The 17,906-nt window shown below is 39.5% G+C and overlaps 1 protein-coding gene and 1 pseudogene across 1 annotated transcript; one reads left to right on the plus strand and one right to left on the minus strand.

The window, feature by feature from the left end:
- Nucleotides 1–532: 532 nt before the first annotated feature.
- LOC144226268 (heterogeneous nuclear ribonucleoprotein A1-like) lies at nucleotides 533–1,538 on the minus strand (annotated as a pseudogene).
- Nucleotides 1,539–9,588: 8,050 nt separating this feature from the next.
- Nucleotides 9,589–17,211, plus strand: TOMM7 (translocase of outer mitochondrial membrane 7). The gene is made up of 3 exons (XM_077757642.1): nucleotides 9,589–9,757; nucleotides 12,983–13,031; nucleotides 16,992–17,211. The coding sequence occupies exons 1-3, from the start codon at nucleotides 9,655–9,657 to the stop codon at nucleotides 17,005–17,007; spliced, it is 168 nt and encodes a 55-aa protein (XP_077613768.1). The 5' UTR covers nucleotides 9,589–9,654; the 3' UTR covers nucleotides 17,008–17,211.
- Nucleotides 17,212–17,906: the final 695 nt, after the last annotated feature.

Consider the following 17,906-nt stretch of genomic DNA (forward strand, 5'->3'; position numbering starts at 1 on the left):
GGAATGATCACTAAGAAATATTCTTTCTTAAGTTTATTTATTTATTTTTTTGAGAGAGAGAGAGAGAGAGAGAAGGAACATGTGTGTGAGGGGTAGGGACAGAAAAGAGAGAGGAAGAAAGAATCCCAAGGCTTAATCTCAACAAATCATGAGGTTATAACCTGAGCTGAAATCAGGAGTCAAGACACTTAACTGTCTGAGCCACTCAGGCCACCCAGGTACCCCTCTTTTTTTTTTTTTTTAAGACACATTTATTCAGTATCATAATCAGACGATTACATTTAGTAATCAACAGCATGCATGTAAAGACCAAAAAAAATCTACATTAAAACCCTTTGTTGGAATGCATTACACTTTCCACAGAACAGAAACTAAAATAACTTGTTATATAATTTGTCATGAATACAGTCCTCGGGTTTTTTGCCCCTGCACATGAGTACTGTCTAAACATGTCTTCTTTGTAGCAGCTAGGTCCTGCCACCGCTGTGCTTGGCTGAGCTCACAAACCTGATGTAACCTGTAGCTTCCCTCTTCACTTCTCTGGCTCTCCTCTCCTGCTAAGCTTTGTTTCCTGGCAGTAAATAAAACCATCAGCCACTGCGACAGCTACTGCTGTTGCTGAACTGCCATAGCCACTTTGGTTTTGTGGTTTGGCAAAATATTGGCCTTCACCACCATAGGCGCCAGAGCTTCTGCCTCCAAACTTTCCTCCTTTCATGGGTCCCAAATTTGAAGGTTGATTGTTGTAATTGCCAAAATCATTCTAGCTTCTGCCACCTCCAAAGTTGCTTCCATTGTTACCAAATCCGTTACAGCCATCCCCACTGCGACCATATCCATCACCATCTCAACTGCCACCAAAGCCACCCGGCCCACTGAAGTTCCCTCCATGACTAGAGTTGCCATTCCCACCAAAACCACCTCCACAATCACCACCAAACGTTCCAGGATCACTTTGACCTTTGGCTGTATGAAGCACCAGCCATCTCTTGCTGAGATAGGGCTTTCCTCACTTCCCAGTTGTGGCCATTCACAGTGTGGTATTTTTGAATGACAATCTTATCTACAGAGTGATGGTCATCAAATATTATAAAAGCAAAGTCTTTTTGCCACTGCCTTGATCAGTCATGACTTCAATCACTTCAATTTTCCCATACTGTTCAAAACAATCTCTTAGATGATGTTCTCCAGGGTCTTCTTTAATGCCACCAATAACAATGTTTTTCACAGTTAAGTGGGCCCAAGTTTTGAGAATCTTCTCTTGAGACAGCCCTCTCTGGTTCCATGACTCTTCCATCCACCTTGTGTGGCCTCACATTCATGCCTGCACCCACCTCCTCCACAGTGGCTTACGTGACAAACCCAAAGTCTCTGGAGCACTTGGTGTTTGAATCTCTCATTACCACACAGTCTGTAAGCATTCCCCATTGCTCAAAATGGCCCCTCAGACTCTCATTGGTTGGTTGTTTCAAAGCTCAAAGCTCTGATGAAAAGCCTCCGCAGTTGTCAGGCCCTTTGAGAGACTCTGACTTAGACATAATGGTGGTGAGAGGGGAGATTTAAAGATACTTACTCAGCAGCATCCACAGGCAGAAAGGAGTAATTTGATGAACACAGCTCAGAAATAATCTTTTAAAAAAAAAATGTTTATTTAATTTTGAGAGACAGGGAGATACAAAGCATGAGTGGGGTAAGGACAGAGAGAGAGAGAGGGAGACACAGAATCTGAAGCAGGCACCAAGCTCTGGGCTGTCAGCACAGAGCCCAATACGGAGCTTGAACCCACAAACTGTGAGATCATGATATGAGCTGAAGTCGGACGCTTAACTGACTGAGCCACCCAGGCACCCCCAGCTCAGAAATATTCTTAAAACTTGTTATTTTGACCTATTTTAAGACTACAAAAAGTTTCAAAAATTGTTCAGAGAGTTCCTGTCTGCCAGGAACTCTCTCTCTGTATCCAGCTTTCCCAATGATAGCATTATATATAACCATAAATTGACATTGGTACAATACTATTAATTCATATAAATACTTCATTTGGGTTTCTAAGAAAGAGTTTAAAATATCTGAGATAGTGGGTGTATGGTACGCATCCTATTTATTTTAAAAGAGAGAGGGAAAGATGTGTATGTGTTTATATGTTTGCATATATCTAGAAGATTTCTTAGAGGATATATAAGAAGGTAGACACATTGAGTTACCTCCAGGAAAAAGAACTGGATAGCAAGGTGCCAAAGAGGTAGAGAATATTTGAACTGTGTGTTCATTTGTACCAATCTATTTTTAAAAAGGAAATGAGGAAAGTTTTTAATTCATACAAAATAATCTCTAAGTTATATTTTTAAATGAAAAACACTAGATAAATGAGTGTGTATGTATCCCATCTACAAAAAAAAGAAAAAAAAGGAGGGGTGAGCTATGTGTTTTTGCTTCCGTATGCACAGATTTCTCTGGAAGGATATGTACGAAAATGGTAACATTGGTTTGCCTCCAGGGATTAAAATGGATAGACAGAAGTGGGAGGGCGACCTTTTGTACCTTTAAATTTGTACCTTTTAAATTTAGACTATGTGAACTTATTTCCTTTGCAACAAAACAGAGGAAATTGAAAAAAATAAACCCTGAAAATAAATTGCTTTTACCTTGTAATTTTTTCCCCCTTTAAAATATTTAGCGGCTTTTCAGCTGCTCTCTGGCTAAAATCCAAATTTCTTTGCTTGACATTTAGTTTCTTTTTATAACTTGGTCTGATTATTTCCTGCCTGAAGCTTTCTGTTTCACTGACTGTGTTTCATTTTCTCTCCTCATAACATGCACTTTTCTTTATTCTTCTCTTCCTGCTCCCTAGCCATCAGATATCAGCTCACTTCTGGGACATTGTCCCCCAACGGTCCAGCCCTCTTGGATTTCTCTCTCTTCCAAATTCCTATAATAATGTCTTGCCTGCTCTACGTATTTGGACCTTTACCCATATTCTTTTGTCTTGTCAAGGATATGCATACTCTGACCCCAAATAAGATTACCAATCCTTGTGGGCAGTGGCTGAGTATGTGAGTTTTCTGAAATTCCCTTTTCCTGGCAGAGACTTACACCAGGCTGATGGCCCAGTGATGTTGACTAAATCTCTTCTTTGTAGAGGTTTTATTCTATGCATATGCTTGCTTGATGTGTTTAAGAATTCCTGGCTGTATCAGCACAATAAGACATTATGTATCCATCCCAAAACACCCTAGCAGATAAAAGAGGACAAAGTATGAGTTAAAATTCAAGAAAGCACATGGTATTTGAATACTGATATATTTTTAAACATAACATTCCTGGAAAACAAGGTACATGATAATTTTTTTTTTGTTGTTGCCTTTTAGCTCATATATTTGGCTACATTTTAGAAAACAGGCCCTATTTTCCTGGTAACCATGGTGAATTAATTAGCTTTTCTGATATGTTATCAACTGGTTCTTGAGGTCTTCATTTTGAGTAAATGACAGAGTTGGATTCAAGTCTTGGCAGGTCAGATCAGAGAGCTATGTGACTTCTAGCTGCAGAGCAACAGATATTTGTTGGGTTTCTTCCACTGCAAAGCATTGTCTTAAGGTTTAATGGAGGCAGAGTGTAAAATAGATTCCTCCAGGAGCTTATGCTCTATTGAATGTTGCATCAGTCTGGTCCAAGCCATTTGATGGCCATGTAGTAGGTGCAGTCAGCTGTCAGGAGGCTCCTCATAGATTGCATTGGACTTAGAGAAAAAAATTTCTGAAGAAGATTGATCTTTGAATCCAAAACCTGCATGAGTGAGGAAGCAAACAGCAAACAAACAGTAAAAGTATTAGCCTATCTTTGATGAAATCTTCACTAGATACTGTATTTCAGCCATATTGTCTCTTTATCTTGACAGCAACTGATTAAGGTGGGCACTATTGTTACCCTCTTTTGCAGATGAGGTAAGAGACATGACTGTGATCACATAGCTGAGTGATAGAGCCAGGATTCAAGTGCAGAGATTTTGCCCCCCAGTCCCTGTGTTTAATTTTGACATGACATTGTTTTTCCAAAGATTAGTCACATGGACAAGTAACTTATCAATATACTTGTCTTACTCTAACTAGATCATAAAATCTTCAGCTGGAAGGCTGTACCTTATTTTCTTGTTTCTTCACACATAATTATCTGTGGCAAAGGTCATTGGACATTGTCTGTACTCAATATCCCAGAATGGAAAAATGCATAAAAAATAATTGTGGCTTATAAATATGATGTTAATAAGACTATGATACTCATATTTGAAATTCAACAAACCAACTGTGTAGCAGGCAGTGTGAGGTGGTACAAAAAGCATGAGTTTTGGAGGACAGGAAATGAGGTCTGTGAAGTGCCTGACACAGGGAGGTACCCGATACATGGTACTTGATTAATACATTGACCCTGTCTGATTTCATTTTTTCTCATACACAATCCTGTTAGGTAGTGTGTTAGTCAGTTCAGGCTGCCATAACGGAACACAACAGACTGGGTGACTTAAACAAGAGAAATTTATTTTCTCATAGTTCTGGAGACTCCTCCACATCCCAGATCAAAGTGCAGACAGGAGAGGCGCCTGGGTGGCTCAGTCGGTTGGGCGGCCGACTTCAGCTCAGGTCATGATCTCACGGCTTGTGGGTTTGAGCCCTGTGTTGGGGTCTGTGCTGACAGCTAGCTCAGCGTCTGGAGCCTGTTTTGGATTCTGTGTCTCCCTCTCTCTCTGACCTTCCCCTTCTCACGCTGTCTCTCTCTCTCAGAAAAAAAAAAAAAAAACAAGTAAAAACAAGTAAAACCCCGAAGTGTAGACAGGTGAGGCCTCTCTTCCTGGCTTACAGGTAGCTCCCTGCTCACCGTGTCCTCATGTGGCCTTTCCTCTCTGCTTGCACGTGGGGAGAGAGCTCTGGCATCTTTTCTAAGGACACCAGGCCTATCAGACAAGGGCACCACACTTATGATCTCATTTAACTTTAATTACTTCCTTAAAAGCCTTATCTCCAAACCTGTTCTGTTCTAGGACCTTGGGGCTTCAACATCTGAGTTTGGGGGAATACGGTTCAGTTCATAATAAGTAGTTACTTTTTCCGTTTTACTAGTGTGGAAATAGACATTCAAAGGAATGGTCCTGTTCTTCCGTGAGGCCTGGTTGTGATGTCAGATATGTTGACTACCTATGTTTCTTTCCGTGGGTTTCTTCCTTCTTACAACCAAAAAGAGACCAAGCATCTAATCTTTTCTCCTTCCCTCCCTCCCTTCTTCCTTCTGTCCTTCCTGCCTGCCTTCCTTCCTTCTTCCTGAGAGAGAAAGAGCACGTGCATAAGCAGGGAATGGGGAGAGAGAGGAGAGAGAATCCCAGGCAGGCTCCACACTGTCAGCACAGAGCATTTTGCGGGGTTCAAACTCATGAACTGTGAGATCATGACCTGAGCCAAAATCAAGAATCAGACGCTTAACTGACTGAGCTACCAGGAGCCCTGCATCTAATCTTTGCTAAAGGTATTTTTTTCTAAGAGTCAGTAGCATCTTTTCTTTGGATGGTGCTGGTGAAACTCTGACATTTCCCCCCGCCCCCTTATTTTCTCACCTTTATACCTTCACCTTTCTTGTGCTATTTTATAATTAGATGAGACCATAGGGGTGATAATGTAATTGATTAGTTCCACTTTCTTTACATCACAGAACAGGAACCATGACATAGCCAGGTTTACCGGTTCAGGAGCAAAGCTGGGAATGGAAGGTTGTTCAGCATACAACAAACTCTAGGTAGCATTATCTTATTTTCCTCTCGCCAGAAGCCATGTTATTCTCCATCTGAAGGCTGTGAGCATTATAACTCAATCTTTTGTACTTCATGGCTTCTGCGTACTCACGCCTTCTGCTTCACGTCATCTATTCTCTCTGTCTTACCAACTTCAGTCAAATTGTTATTTCTTTCTGCCTTGAGTTCAAATCTCACTTAGAGAGGATCTGATCTAGTTCAGCTGGCTAAGCATCCCTTTAGGTTACAGGCCAGCTTATGGTCTAATCATGGATGTTGCTCCAGTACAATGGAAAGAGTTCTTTCATCTATCATGCCTTGAGGGAAGTGTTCTTTGTGAATATACAATGGCTTTTCTTCTAATATTGTGTTTGTCTCTTCTATAAAGCAGTCTAGTGTTACTGTTAACATTCAAGTTCTGGATTAAGAGTGGGTTTCGCCGTGTCTGCGTGGCTCAGCTGGTTTCTGCCCAGGTCATGAGCTCATGGTTCGTGAGTTTGAGTCCCACATCTGCACTGTTAGTGCAGAGCCTGGTTGGCATTCTCTTTCTTTCTCTCTCCCTCTCAAAATAAATAAATAAAAACTTAAAAAATGTTTAATAAAAAAAAAAGAGTGTCTGGTTTTAAACTCTATTTCTACCACTTATGAACTATAACCAACTTGGGGAAATTTACTTCACTTCCCTGTGCCTCAATTTCCTCATCCATAAAATGAGGATGAAAATATAGTCCCTACCTCATAGAGCTATGAGGATTCAAAGTTAAGGGGTATGAACACTTAGCACAGTGCATGCATATACATATAGTAAGTGCCTGGTAAGTATTAGTGATTTCTAATTGATTGAATATTTTTGCTGGGGTTCTTTTGCTAAGGATATCTCTAATTGTAAATTTACAAATGAGCATTTTAGATACATACTCTGTGACCTATTAAGTAGCATGATTAATTAAGGCTGTTATTTCCTGAAGAAATTCATTCACCAATTTTACAAGTGTTTATAAATACAGTCATTGGGAATATATGATAATGAGACAGAGTCTCTGCCTGTGATCTACTTAGGGAGATAGGCACCTCAATAATAATAAATCAACCTGAAAATGGTGGCACAGAGAAACAGAGAGAGTGTTCAACTTGTCCTAGGCAGGGGCAGAAGCAAGTCAAAGGAGATTCCAGTTTGGAGGAGATACTTGACTAGCCCTAAAAAAAGAAAAGGGTGTGGGAAAGCATTTCTGGAAGAGGTTAACAGCAGAGATAAGAGATACTATGATGCTTTCAAGCAGACTGTAGGTTGTGCAATGGATCTTTTTTATCCTAAAGGCAATGGGGAGGGGGTCCTTGGGGGATGTTCTTTTGTTTTAAAATTTACCTTTATTGTTTTCTTCTTTTGATAAAAGTCATACATGCACATGATGAAAAGACAAGTAACACACTAGAGAGGTATATGCATGGAAACTGAAGATTTCCGATAACTCCTTCCCTTGTCCCCTGAAATAATTACTACTACAAAGAGTTTGGAGTATATTTCTCTATGTTTCTTTCTCTCTATGCACATAGTAATAAATATATGGTGATTATTATTATAATAGGGAGAAGAATATCTTGTGTGTGCTTTTTATGTATCTTCTAATGATTTGTACTAAAGTTTTTCAGCAGGATATTAAGTTTGAAGGGAAAACTGGGAGGAGGGGGCACCAAGGCTGGAAAATCTCTGCCTTAATAGATAAAGTTGAGTTTCTGGACTTATAAATACTCTTCAAGGCCAGCTAAGTCCCATGCTCTCTGTGAAGTATTTTTCTGATCATCTGAGATCACAATGCTAGCTCTCCCTCCTAAAACTTATCCGCCTCCCCTTCACATGTTGTGTATAATTTACTATTGAATTTAGCACATTCACATTGCAATGGAATCATCTGTTTACCTGTCTTTTCCACTCACACATGAAATTCTTCATGGCAATGCCTTTAAACAAAATCTTATATACCTAGCGCCTAGCATATGGTAAGGTTCAGTGAACGTTTGATGAAGGCAAATGACTTTGGTTTTGTTCAGCGCAACTGGCAGAAATGTGTATCAGGCTGCATAGGAGCACATGTACCCCAATGTTCATAGCAGCACTCTCAACAATAGCCAAAACATGGAAAGAGCCTAAGTGTCCATCAACGGACAAATGGATCAAGAAGATGTGGTTTATCTATACCATGGAATACTACATGGCAATGAGAAACAATGAAATCTGGCCATGTGTAGCAACATGGATGGACCTTGAGGGTGTTATGCTGAGCGAAATAAGTCAGGCAGAGAAGGACAAATATCATATGTTTGCACACATAGGAGGATTAGGAGGAACTTAACTGAGGACCAAGGGGGAGAAGAAGGGGGGAAATGGTGGGGGAAAGGGAGAGAGGCAAACCATGAGAGACTCTTGAATGCTGACAAAAACTGAGGACTGACGGATGTGGGGGGGAGGGGGGATGGGCATGGAGGAGGGCACTTGTGGGGATGAGCACTGGGTGTTATGTGGAAACTAATTTGACAATAAACTATTTGTAAAAAAAAATGTATCAGGCATTTGGATAAAAAGATTAGAAACAGTTTCCTTATCTGTAAAATGAGGCCTATAATATTTATTTCTCTTTATAAGAATTAGTAAAACAAGTTTAATGCAATGCAGTCTTAAATTCTTCTAAGGATTAAAATGAACTTTGTATTTGAACCTCTTAACATATGTAGTCACAGGTTGTTATCATGAAGGTGAGTCAAATACAGGAATAGCCATAAAGGCAGAGGAATTTTCATTCGGCACCTTCAGAGTTTGACAGAAAATGTCATTAATGTATCCTAGGGATAATCTAGGAAGCCTTCAAGGACAAGGATTTAGAAATCTCCTACAGAAATCAAGAAGTCCTGGAGTAGGATCAGAAGCTCAAATAACGACAGTGGTCAGGCAGTTAGTGAAGTCAAAAATTGGGAATGCTGTCTACACATTAGAACCACCTGGGACACTTTAATGGCAAAACAATGGCCAGCTCCTCTCCTTAAGTAATCAAAATTTCTAGGAATAGGTTCCCAGCATGAGTATGTCTTTCAATTTCTTCAGGTGAGTCTAATGTGCAGCCAGGGGTGAATTGCAATTCTAAACCAAAGAGGGCAAGATAGGTGAACAGGTGTGTCATTTCCCACTTACTACTGTTGATTGTTGCAACAGTATTTGCCACCTTCTTTGCACAAGTGCAGATTTCCATGTGAAATTTCCCAAATTTTAAAATGTTGGCAAGTAATTTATAATGTTATAACAAAACAAAGAAAGAAAGAAGGAAAACAACCAAACACCGCGGGAGTCAAAGAAAACATGGATAGGGGCCCAATTCGGCACCAGTTCATGACCTCCCTTGGGGTAGAAGAAACAAACTTCTACTGAAAGTGGTTAATAACTTGTCCAAGAACGGGCAGCAAGTCAGAATGAAAGTTGGGACTAAAACACAGTCCTTTCGAATTTAGTTAATATTCCTTCTTTCTCAGGCAAGGAACACTTGGAGGTGCACATTAAAACATGGGTAAGGAGAACGGGCGTTACAGGCTGAAGGAAGCCCAGGAGCACTGCTTTCAATATCCTACAATCAGCAAAAACCGACGGTTCCTAAAACATAGGAAAGTAAAAGCAGGATTCCGAGCGAGGACAAACAGTCACGCATGCGCCATCCACAGAGAGCGCTGCGGAGGATGTCCCGCCTGTGCAGGCGATGAATTACGACCTCTGCTGGGTGCGTCACGACTTCTGCCGTAAATGCGATGTTTGGCGCGTGCGCATCTTCTTTTTCGGATTTTCTACGCTGCCGCTGGTGTAGGAGTGTTCTCAGTTCGCGGCTCCGGCTGTCGCCATGGTGAAGCTGAGCAAAGAGGCCAAGCAGAGGCTTCAGCAGCTCTTTAAGGGCGGCCAGTTTGCCATTCGCTGGGGCTTTATTCCTCTCGTGATTTACCTGGGTCAGTAGGAGGAGAACCTGGAAGGAGGCGGGAGGGAAGGGTGTGCGGAGGCCTCGTCTCCATTTTTGGCTTTCTAGGGCGGGAGACAGACCACGCGGTGCACGTTCTTAGATGTTGTCTAGTCAGTGGGGTCGCTCTAACCCTAGTTCAAGTTCTTGTTCTGTCCTTTACTGTTTTTGTTTTAATGGTCTTTAACAAGTTACTTAACCCTTCTCATTCTGTATTTACATCTGTAAAATAGAGGTGACCTACCCTTGAGGATTGTTGGGAGAGTTAGACGACCTGATCTATTTGAAAGCGACCATTCACTCTTTGTCACTAGGTGGGTTTTCGGGGCACATGTCCTCACTTCTGTTAGTGGTCTTAACTGGAAGCCTGTAGACCTTGTGGGTATGCCCCTGACTTGAAGCATGATTATGACAAGAGTTGTTGCTTTCTTAGTTGCACAGTGAAGAGTTTGGATGTTTTTTCTTAGAATCACATTTTATAGGCGAGGAAATGGAGTCAGAAATTTCTTGCTGAAGAACTCACAGCTGTTAAGTGGGGAGCTCTGAACTCAGGTAACAGAGCATCAAGGCCGATACTCTTTTTTTTTTTTTAAATGTTTATTTTTGAGAGACAGAGTGCGATTGGGGGAGGGGCAGAGATAGGGAGATATCCAGGCCCAAAGCTATCAGCAGGATAGCAGGAGCTGGAACCCCTGGACCAACTCAGAGATCATGACCTGAGCTGAAGTCCTAGGTTTAACCAACTAAGCCACCCAGGCACCCCTTCAAGGCCCATACTCTTAACCGCTGTGCTGTACTGCAGACATTAGTTAAGTGCTTAGGCAAATATTGTCACCTAGGGCTCCACATTGGGACTTCATCCTGTTTCTAGCTCTGGGTAGTTTTTGTTTTGTTTTTATTGAAGTATAGTTGACATACAGTGTTATTTATATTAGTTTCAAGTGTACAACGCGGTGGAAAGGAAAGGGTCCCAGCTCTGTCAGTTGAGCATAAAGTTTGACTTTTTCTGAAACTCAGTTTCACACTTTGAAAACCCTGTGATTTTAACAAGGTGCTGCTTCCTATTTGTTTTTGGTGTCCTGCACTGTTCAAGATAAAGTACATTCACTCTTAGTTTTGACAGAGCCTTTGATTATGTTGGATGTTTTCCAGGTAGCTGTGGCTCCCATTTCCCCATGAAATGTAAGCCCACTGATCAACTTTTCTAGAGTTTAGCAACTTTGTATAGGTGTCAAGGATTAGAATACATAATTATGATAGCCTGCTCTTACAGGCTGTGTTTCCCACCCCCTCCTCTGCTCCACCCCAGCTTTCACTTAATGGTAGAAGGGCCCAGTTTACCTAGTCAAAACTAGGACAAACTCTCCTTTTAGCTAAGAAAGGTATAGGGACTTAGATCCTTCCCCTTTTTTGTGCGACCTCCTTTTTCCATTGATGTGTGTAGGGGGTCCTTTTTTTAGCTTGCACTTTGGGCCCCCTGATTTCTTTGCCACTCTATAAGCTTTTATATCTGTCTTTCGCTCCTCCCTTTTCTGTTTTGTGGTTCCTTTTCTATAGCCAGAAAGCTGTAGCTGATTGCTACATTCTGTGTATCAAGGGCTTTCCTCTGAAGAGAATGCTCCTTCCCCCACCCCCGAGTTTATTTTTCTTTTTGTGCACACTGGATGTATTCTTTTTCTTAGAAGTACCATTATGGCGATTTTTCACCCTACCTTCCATCTCAGGCTGACAGAATGTTAGAGCTATCTCTTTAGTAATTTTTCCTTGTTAATCATTGTCTTTTTCCTTTCACTGCATAGAGATTTAATTTTATATCCAAGCTAGTTCCCAGGTAGTTTCTTTTTCTTCTCCCCTAGAGCTCTTACTAAAACCTAAAACTGTGGATTGAATTTAGGTTTAAACATAACTTTTAGGGCTTTAGGAAGTACATGGGAATATAGTGCCATAAAATAGAACAGTGACGTGATAAAGAATCTGTATATTTACCAGTAGGAAGATTTTAATCAATTACCTGTTGGAACACAATTCTCCATGGTGTCCTGAATTTTTACAAGTCTTGTGAGCAGAGGTTCTGACCACCTTTGGTTCCATATTATCTTTTTAAGGATGTTTGTGGCATGAACAGCCTTGGAAAACAGTATCTCCTGGTAGAGCAAAGGGGAAACAATGCTCACTGCCCATTACAAAAGATTGTGATTCCCTAACATCAGGGTTCATCTAAAAATAATGATATTCTGACTATAATTATTGCTGGGAGTAATAAACTGCCCTTTGTTTCTAACTCAGGATCTGGTGTCTTCTACCAGCATCTGTGAAACTGGCAGGCTAGTTTGTTGTCTTGAAAATGGGGTAAAATTTCATACCACTCACAGTTCTTGATGCTTACTCTAATTTTAATCGGCAAATAGCATATATGTTATCCAGTTAAGAAATATATTTTAAATAATAAGAGGTTTATTTGATCATACTTGTAAATAAGAGTGTTGGCTTAATTAGATGGTTAAGCAATAACTTGTCCTCCTCTCTTTTTATTTCCAGTCTTTGATTGCTTTGTAAAAAGAGGTTTGTAGGAGATAAAATTGATATCCTCAATTGTTTTTTAAAAAATTGAATTTAAAAAAAGATCTTTAAAAAAAGAATTGAGCCTGGGTGGCCCAGTTGGTTAAGCATCTGACTTCGGCTCAGATCATGACCTCATGGTTTGTAGGTTTGAGCCCTGCATCAGGTTCTGTGCTGACAGCTTAGAGCCTAGAGCCTGCTTCAGAGTCCGTGTCTCCCTCTTTTTCTGCCCCTCCCCCTCTCTTGCACGCACATGTTCTCTTTCTCTCTCAAAAATAAACAAACAGTAAAAAATTAAAAAATTCATTTTGCTCTTTGTGATCTTTTATCCAGTATGATTTGGTAGTTGTATCACCTTTTTTAAAGGTGAAGACTAATAAAGTGCATGCTAAGGGCTTCTGTGCTAATTGTGTATATAATAAGAATAGGTTATTTGTCCTCCCTACTGGTTTGTCCTGGACATAATCTCATACCCTAGTTAAGATTCAAGGCTGTTCTCTAGCTCACAGGTAAATAGATGGTGCTAATAGATACGGATATCATTCTAGCCTACCCTAAGTTGATTTGAAAAGAAAGTCTTGATTATAAATGTTTTGTTTGCTACAATTTTAATTGCTATTTATTCTCTTTCTCTCTCCTCCTCCCCCTTATCTCCCAGGATTCAAGAGGGGTGCAGATCCAGGAATGCCTGAACCAACTGTTTTGAGGTACTGCTCTTACAAATAAACATTTCAGGGCAAATGTTCATCTGTTAGTACTGAATCATGAAGAAGCAGAGAGTTGTAGTGGTAGGCTTTGTAAATGGTGCTGTACTAGTCAGTACAGTTTTGGGCTTTTGGGAAATTGCAGCGGTTTGTAGATCAGTCTAGCTTGTGTTATCAGGTAAGTACTTTCTTTCCCCTTCCTAATTTGCTTGTACTGTACTGTGTTATAATCATAAAGAAATGTATGTAAAAGAAAAAGAACTAATGTATCATCCTACTGCTTTGAAAGATGAATAAATTTTTTAATTACCCATACTTCTGTTTTATCTTCATTCAGCCTTTTATGTCATTTTAACAAGAATACATAGGATTTTATTTTCTTCACCTAAAATTACAGTCGATATCCATATATTTCTAACTTGTTGATCACTTATCACTTAGGTTTTTCAATTTCAGTAGTTTATATAATGTATAGTGAACATTTTAAGAAAGACAGGTTTTGATTTATTTCCTTATAATAAATTCTCATGGGAGGAATAAGTTGATGTGTATGAACATTTATGGCTCTGAAAATGTAATGTCCAATTTCTATCTCAGAAAGTCTTGCCAGTGTTGGATAAGCACTTGTGAAAACTTCACATACCCACAGTATACATGTTTGTATACTCAAGTGTGTGTGTGTGTGTGTGTGTGTGTGTGTATAAAGGCAGAATCTGGAACAGGCAGGTTTGTTGTAAAAGACTGATAATTTGTGGCATGATGATGACAAGGACCTGTCCAGGTGCTGTGCATTTTCATCTTAACATTCTGTCTTATGGACATTTCTTGTGGATTGCTCTAACAGACTGTTCACTGTCTATTCTAGAACTTCTGTTCTTCAAACTCCTACTCTAAACTACTTTTTTTTTCTAGAATGGTCAGAAAATAATAGTATTGTCTCTTACAGTCACCTATGATGCATTAGTCACTGTTTCAGGTGGTTTATATACAGTGTCTCTAATTGTCACTTCAGTACTTGAGGGCAGATCACAGAGTCAGTAGGTGGTGGAGTATGTTTATCTACAAAGCCTACACTGTTTCCAGTGGGTCATGTGGGCTCCCCCAGAAAATCTTACCATTTTTCTTAGCACACTGCCATCTGATAATGAATTTCCTTCACACCCTCTGCCTTACCAGCCTCTCCTCACAGGAAAAGGTTTTTTCTTCTTATAAGTTTCCACTGTATAAGCCCTCAATTTGTCCATTTCTGCAGTTTTTCTCTTTTTCCATGGTAAAGTTCTTCAATAAATGATCTTCACTGCTGCTTTTCTTCACTTTGCTCTCCCTTTAACCATTTATGGTTTGGCTTAAAACTGCTTTCAAGTGATTCCCATGAAGTTTCTTTTTTCTTAGCCTCTACATTTTGAACTATAAAATGGGGACTTGAGGTAATGTACCTGCTACTTACTAGCTGATTGAACTCAGACCAGTTATTTTCTTGGAAATAATACCTTAGGAAAAACATCAGAGATGGGACTGCTTGGTCACTCTATGTGAACATTTTCCAGGTACTGGAAATTATCAAATACCTTTTCCCAAGAGGCCATTAACTTTTCTAGGATGAAGTTTCCTCATATTTAAGTTGTGTTTAATATTTAAGTTGTGTTTAATGTTTGCTTCATAAAGTTTCCCTAAGGATTGAAATAAGAATATTGTATATGAAGTATGCTGAGTACTTCGCAAGTAATTTATAAGCAATAAACTGTTAATAGTCATTTTTAATCTTTTCTGTGTCATCTTCTTTACGTCAGCTCTTTCTCCTGTGAGAACTTGGTCTAGCACAAGCTACTGCATGCTATCCCAGAGTAAACTGTATATTTTTGTGCCTTTGTCCCAGTGCCTGTGGTCCCTTGGCCTGGAGTGTTCTTGCCATCATTTCCATTTGATGAAAACCTATGTCTAGAAAAGCCCAGTCTCAAATGTCATCACTTCCTTAAATCTTTACCCCCTTCTCTTAGTTGAGACCTCTCCATTTTTTTGTGTTCCCATAATATTCTTTTGTGTGCATCATTCTCTGTCTTCTGTTATGCTCGTTGCTTATTTAAAGTACATCTTGTCCTATAAGTACCTAAAGTAGTTGCCAACAAGAGTTGAATTAATGAAATGACTCTGACCTCTTTGTGGCTTTTTGGATAAGAATTGATGTAGGACTGCATCTTGTGGTAGGATCTGCAAGCTGGGATATAGCATTTTTTGGGCCCCAGGTGATACAGGATCCAGAGATGGGAATAGAACATACTCTTCCGTTGTACTTCTTTCTGGCTTCAGTTATTCCACCAACAGTTGGCCCTTCACAGCTAGTCTGGATGAAGCAACCAGCCCCTGCTTTTTCATTTCTTCACTATGTGTCGTCTTAGTGCTCCTCTCTTCTCTGGAGCTGAGTCTTTCATTCTCTTCCATCATTAGGGATGTCTTCTGGTTTCCTTCCAGGGGTATTTGTGATTTAGGTAAGAATTGGTTGAGTGCCTGAGAAGGGTTATTCAGTTAGAGAATTTCATATACTGTGCTGCTTGTGCTGTGGAGGCTGACTAGAGAGGCCTTCCTGGGTTGCCTGTACTGTACCCTGAAAGGAACAGAATTAAATTGGCTAGGATTTTTATTAATGTAAATGTTTTATTATAAAATGTGTTGTTCATTAATGTCAAGTTTATATATAAAATCATTTGTTATAATACTTACATAAGTATAGTTCATGATTTACTAGTCTATTTCCCTTGCTAAGTTGTTGGGTTCCTAGGGATTAGGACCATATTTATTTTAGCGTCCTCTTTCACCCAGATGGTGCATTATACATGGTCAGCAGATGTTGATTGAGAGGACTCTATATTCAAAATGCAGTACTTTAATGAACACAAAGCAGTAATGAGTAAAACATTATTTAGGCAAAATAAATGAACACTGAGGCTAACTAAGAATCATTGTTCCCATTATCTGTATAAGATTTTCTTTTCTCTCTATTTTGGATGCTCATTACCATAGAGAAGGAGACATTAATAGTTGAAGAGTTTATTTTTATATCTTAACTGTATGCAAAAATACTTGGGGTTTAATGGAAGATTTTAATGTGCTTTTGAAAATTGGAAATAGATGCATGTTGGGTTTTTTCCCCCAGGCAAAGGGAAGTATTTTTTTTTTTTTAAGAATAGAATGTTCAGGTTTTCATTTTGTAATGTGATTTTATATAACGTGACATATTATTAGAAATCACATTTTAAATCAGCAAGACATAGAAATAAAATACCTCAACAAAAACAAAACCAAAACAAACAAAAAACACCTCTTCCTCCAGAATCCTCTTAAGAAATTGTTTAGGAGTTTGGGCAAGTTAGTGGCTGGAATGATTGAGGTAAGAGTTAGTTGAGGCTGAAATGAAGGCTAATAATTGCACCTGAGATGTGTGTGGAGTAATGGGTAAGAGCACCTGGGTCACATCCCACTCTACTGCTTAAGTTAGGAACCATCTTAAAGCCTTGGTTTCCATGTATTTAAAATAAAGGTCATAATTGGGAGTTGGAAACTTTCCACACAATAGTGACCCATAGAAAACATTCAGTAAATGTTAGTTTCAGCTTTACTGAGATGGTATCTAATGATGCAGTTTTATATTGTGAGTTCATCAGTCCTTCACGTTAATGAAAATCATGAATCATTTATCTTTTGATCAACCTCAACTTCTGTTTTCTTCTTTGTTTATAATAGGTAACTACACTGAAAAGTAACAAAACTGTATTTCTTTAAATATGTATCTCTTTGTTTGATTTTTTTTCTTTTTTTGGCTCAGTGAGATTGATCCTTGTCTTACAGTGTCTCTGAATTTGATAGTTGAGTAAACAAACATAAAATGTATAAAATCTAGTTCTTAAACTATGTTCAAGTTTTGTACTTTGGGGTTTAATTTATTTCTCCTCTTCACAAACATTTTAGCTTACTTTGGGGATAAAGGTCATCTGGATTTGGAAGCAATCAATGGACAGGAACAACATGGAAGGTGTGCACTCTGGCTGGGATGACAGCTGGGACATCGTTCAGACATTTCGCCAGTTGATGGCACAGGGCTCTTCTCACATGAATCGGTGGCAGAGTGGAACCTCTACTGACTTATTTATCATAGACTGTATCTAAATAAATGTTTTTAACAATGTTATGTCTTGAGTCCTTTTTGAATTGAACATAATGGACCATTAGGTAAAAATTTAGACTTTTGTACTTTTTCTAAACAATGAATCTATTTATGTGCCTAGATGCTACCTTGAAAAATAAAACTTTAGAGGCACCTGGAGGGTTTGGTCGGTTGAATGTCCAACTCTTGATTTTGGCTCAGTTCATGATCCCAGGGTTGTGGGATCGAGCCCTGCGTCTGGTTCCCCATTCAGTGTGGAGTCTGCCTGGGATTCTCTCACTTGTTTCCTCTGCACCTCTCCCCTGCTTGCTCACACTCTTTCACTTTCTCTCTCAAATAAATAGATAGAACTTTCAAGTTAATTCCTGGCCATTCACTTAACCAGTGGATTCCACTTTCCTTTTGAATTGAATTAATAACTCCCTCTGGGATGTTCAAAGGTCGTAAAAATAGAAACAGTTCTCAGTTTGACAGACTGGGCCCCTACTTCTTGCACTCCATTGGAATAAAGCTGTCATGGAAAGAAATAGGGGTTCTGTGGCTGTTAGTAGGGAATGCGAGTGGCTCTGGGGAGTTGTGTTGTCTGATTTATTTGTCAGTTAAATGAGTCTCAGATTTTCCTCCCTTGTGTTCCGAAGCTAGAGCTGGCTGGGCAAGAGCCCATGGATAGTTAAATAGGGAGAGTAGCTTTTTACTGAAGCAGTTAATGGGAATTAGCT

The sequence above is a fragment of the Crocuta crocuta genome, unplaced genomic scaffold (assembly GCF_008692635.1).
Source record: "Crocuta crocuta isolate KB4526 unplaced genomic scaffold, BGI_CrCroc_1.0 scaffold62, whole genome shotgun sequence".
Classification (NCBI taxonomy): Eukaryota; Metazoa; Chordata; class Mammalia; order Carnivora; family Hyaenidae; genus Crocuta; species Crocuta crocuta.

Coding starts and splice junctions, on each gene's coding strand:
- TOMM7 (XM_077757642.1), top strand. CDS start 9,655: ATGGTGAAGCTGAGCAAAGAGGCCAAGCAGAGGCTTCAGCAGCTCTTT. Junction 9,758..12,982: donor TCCTCTCGTGATTTACCTGG/GTCAGTAGGAGG, acceptor CTTATCTCCCAG/GATTCAAGAGGGGTGCAGAT.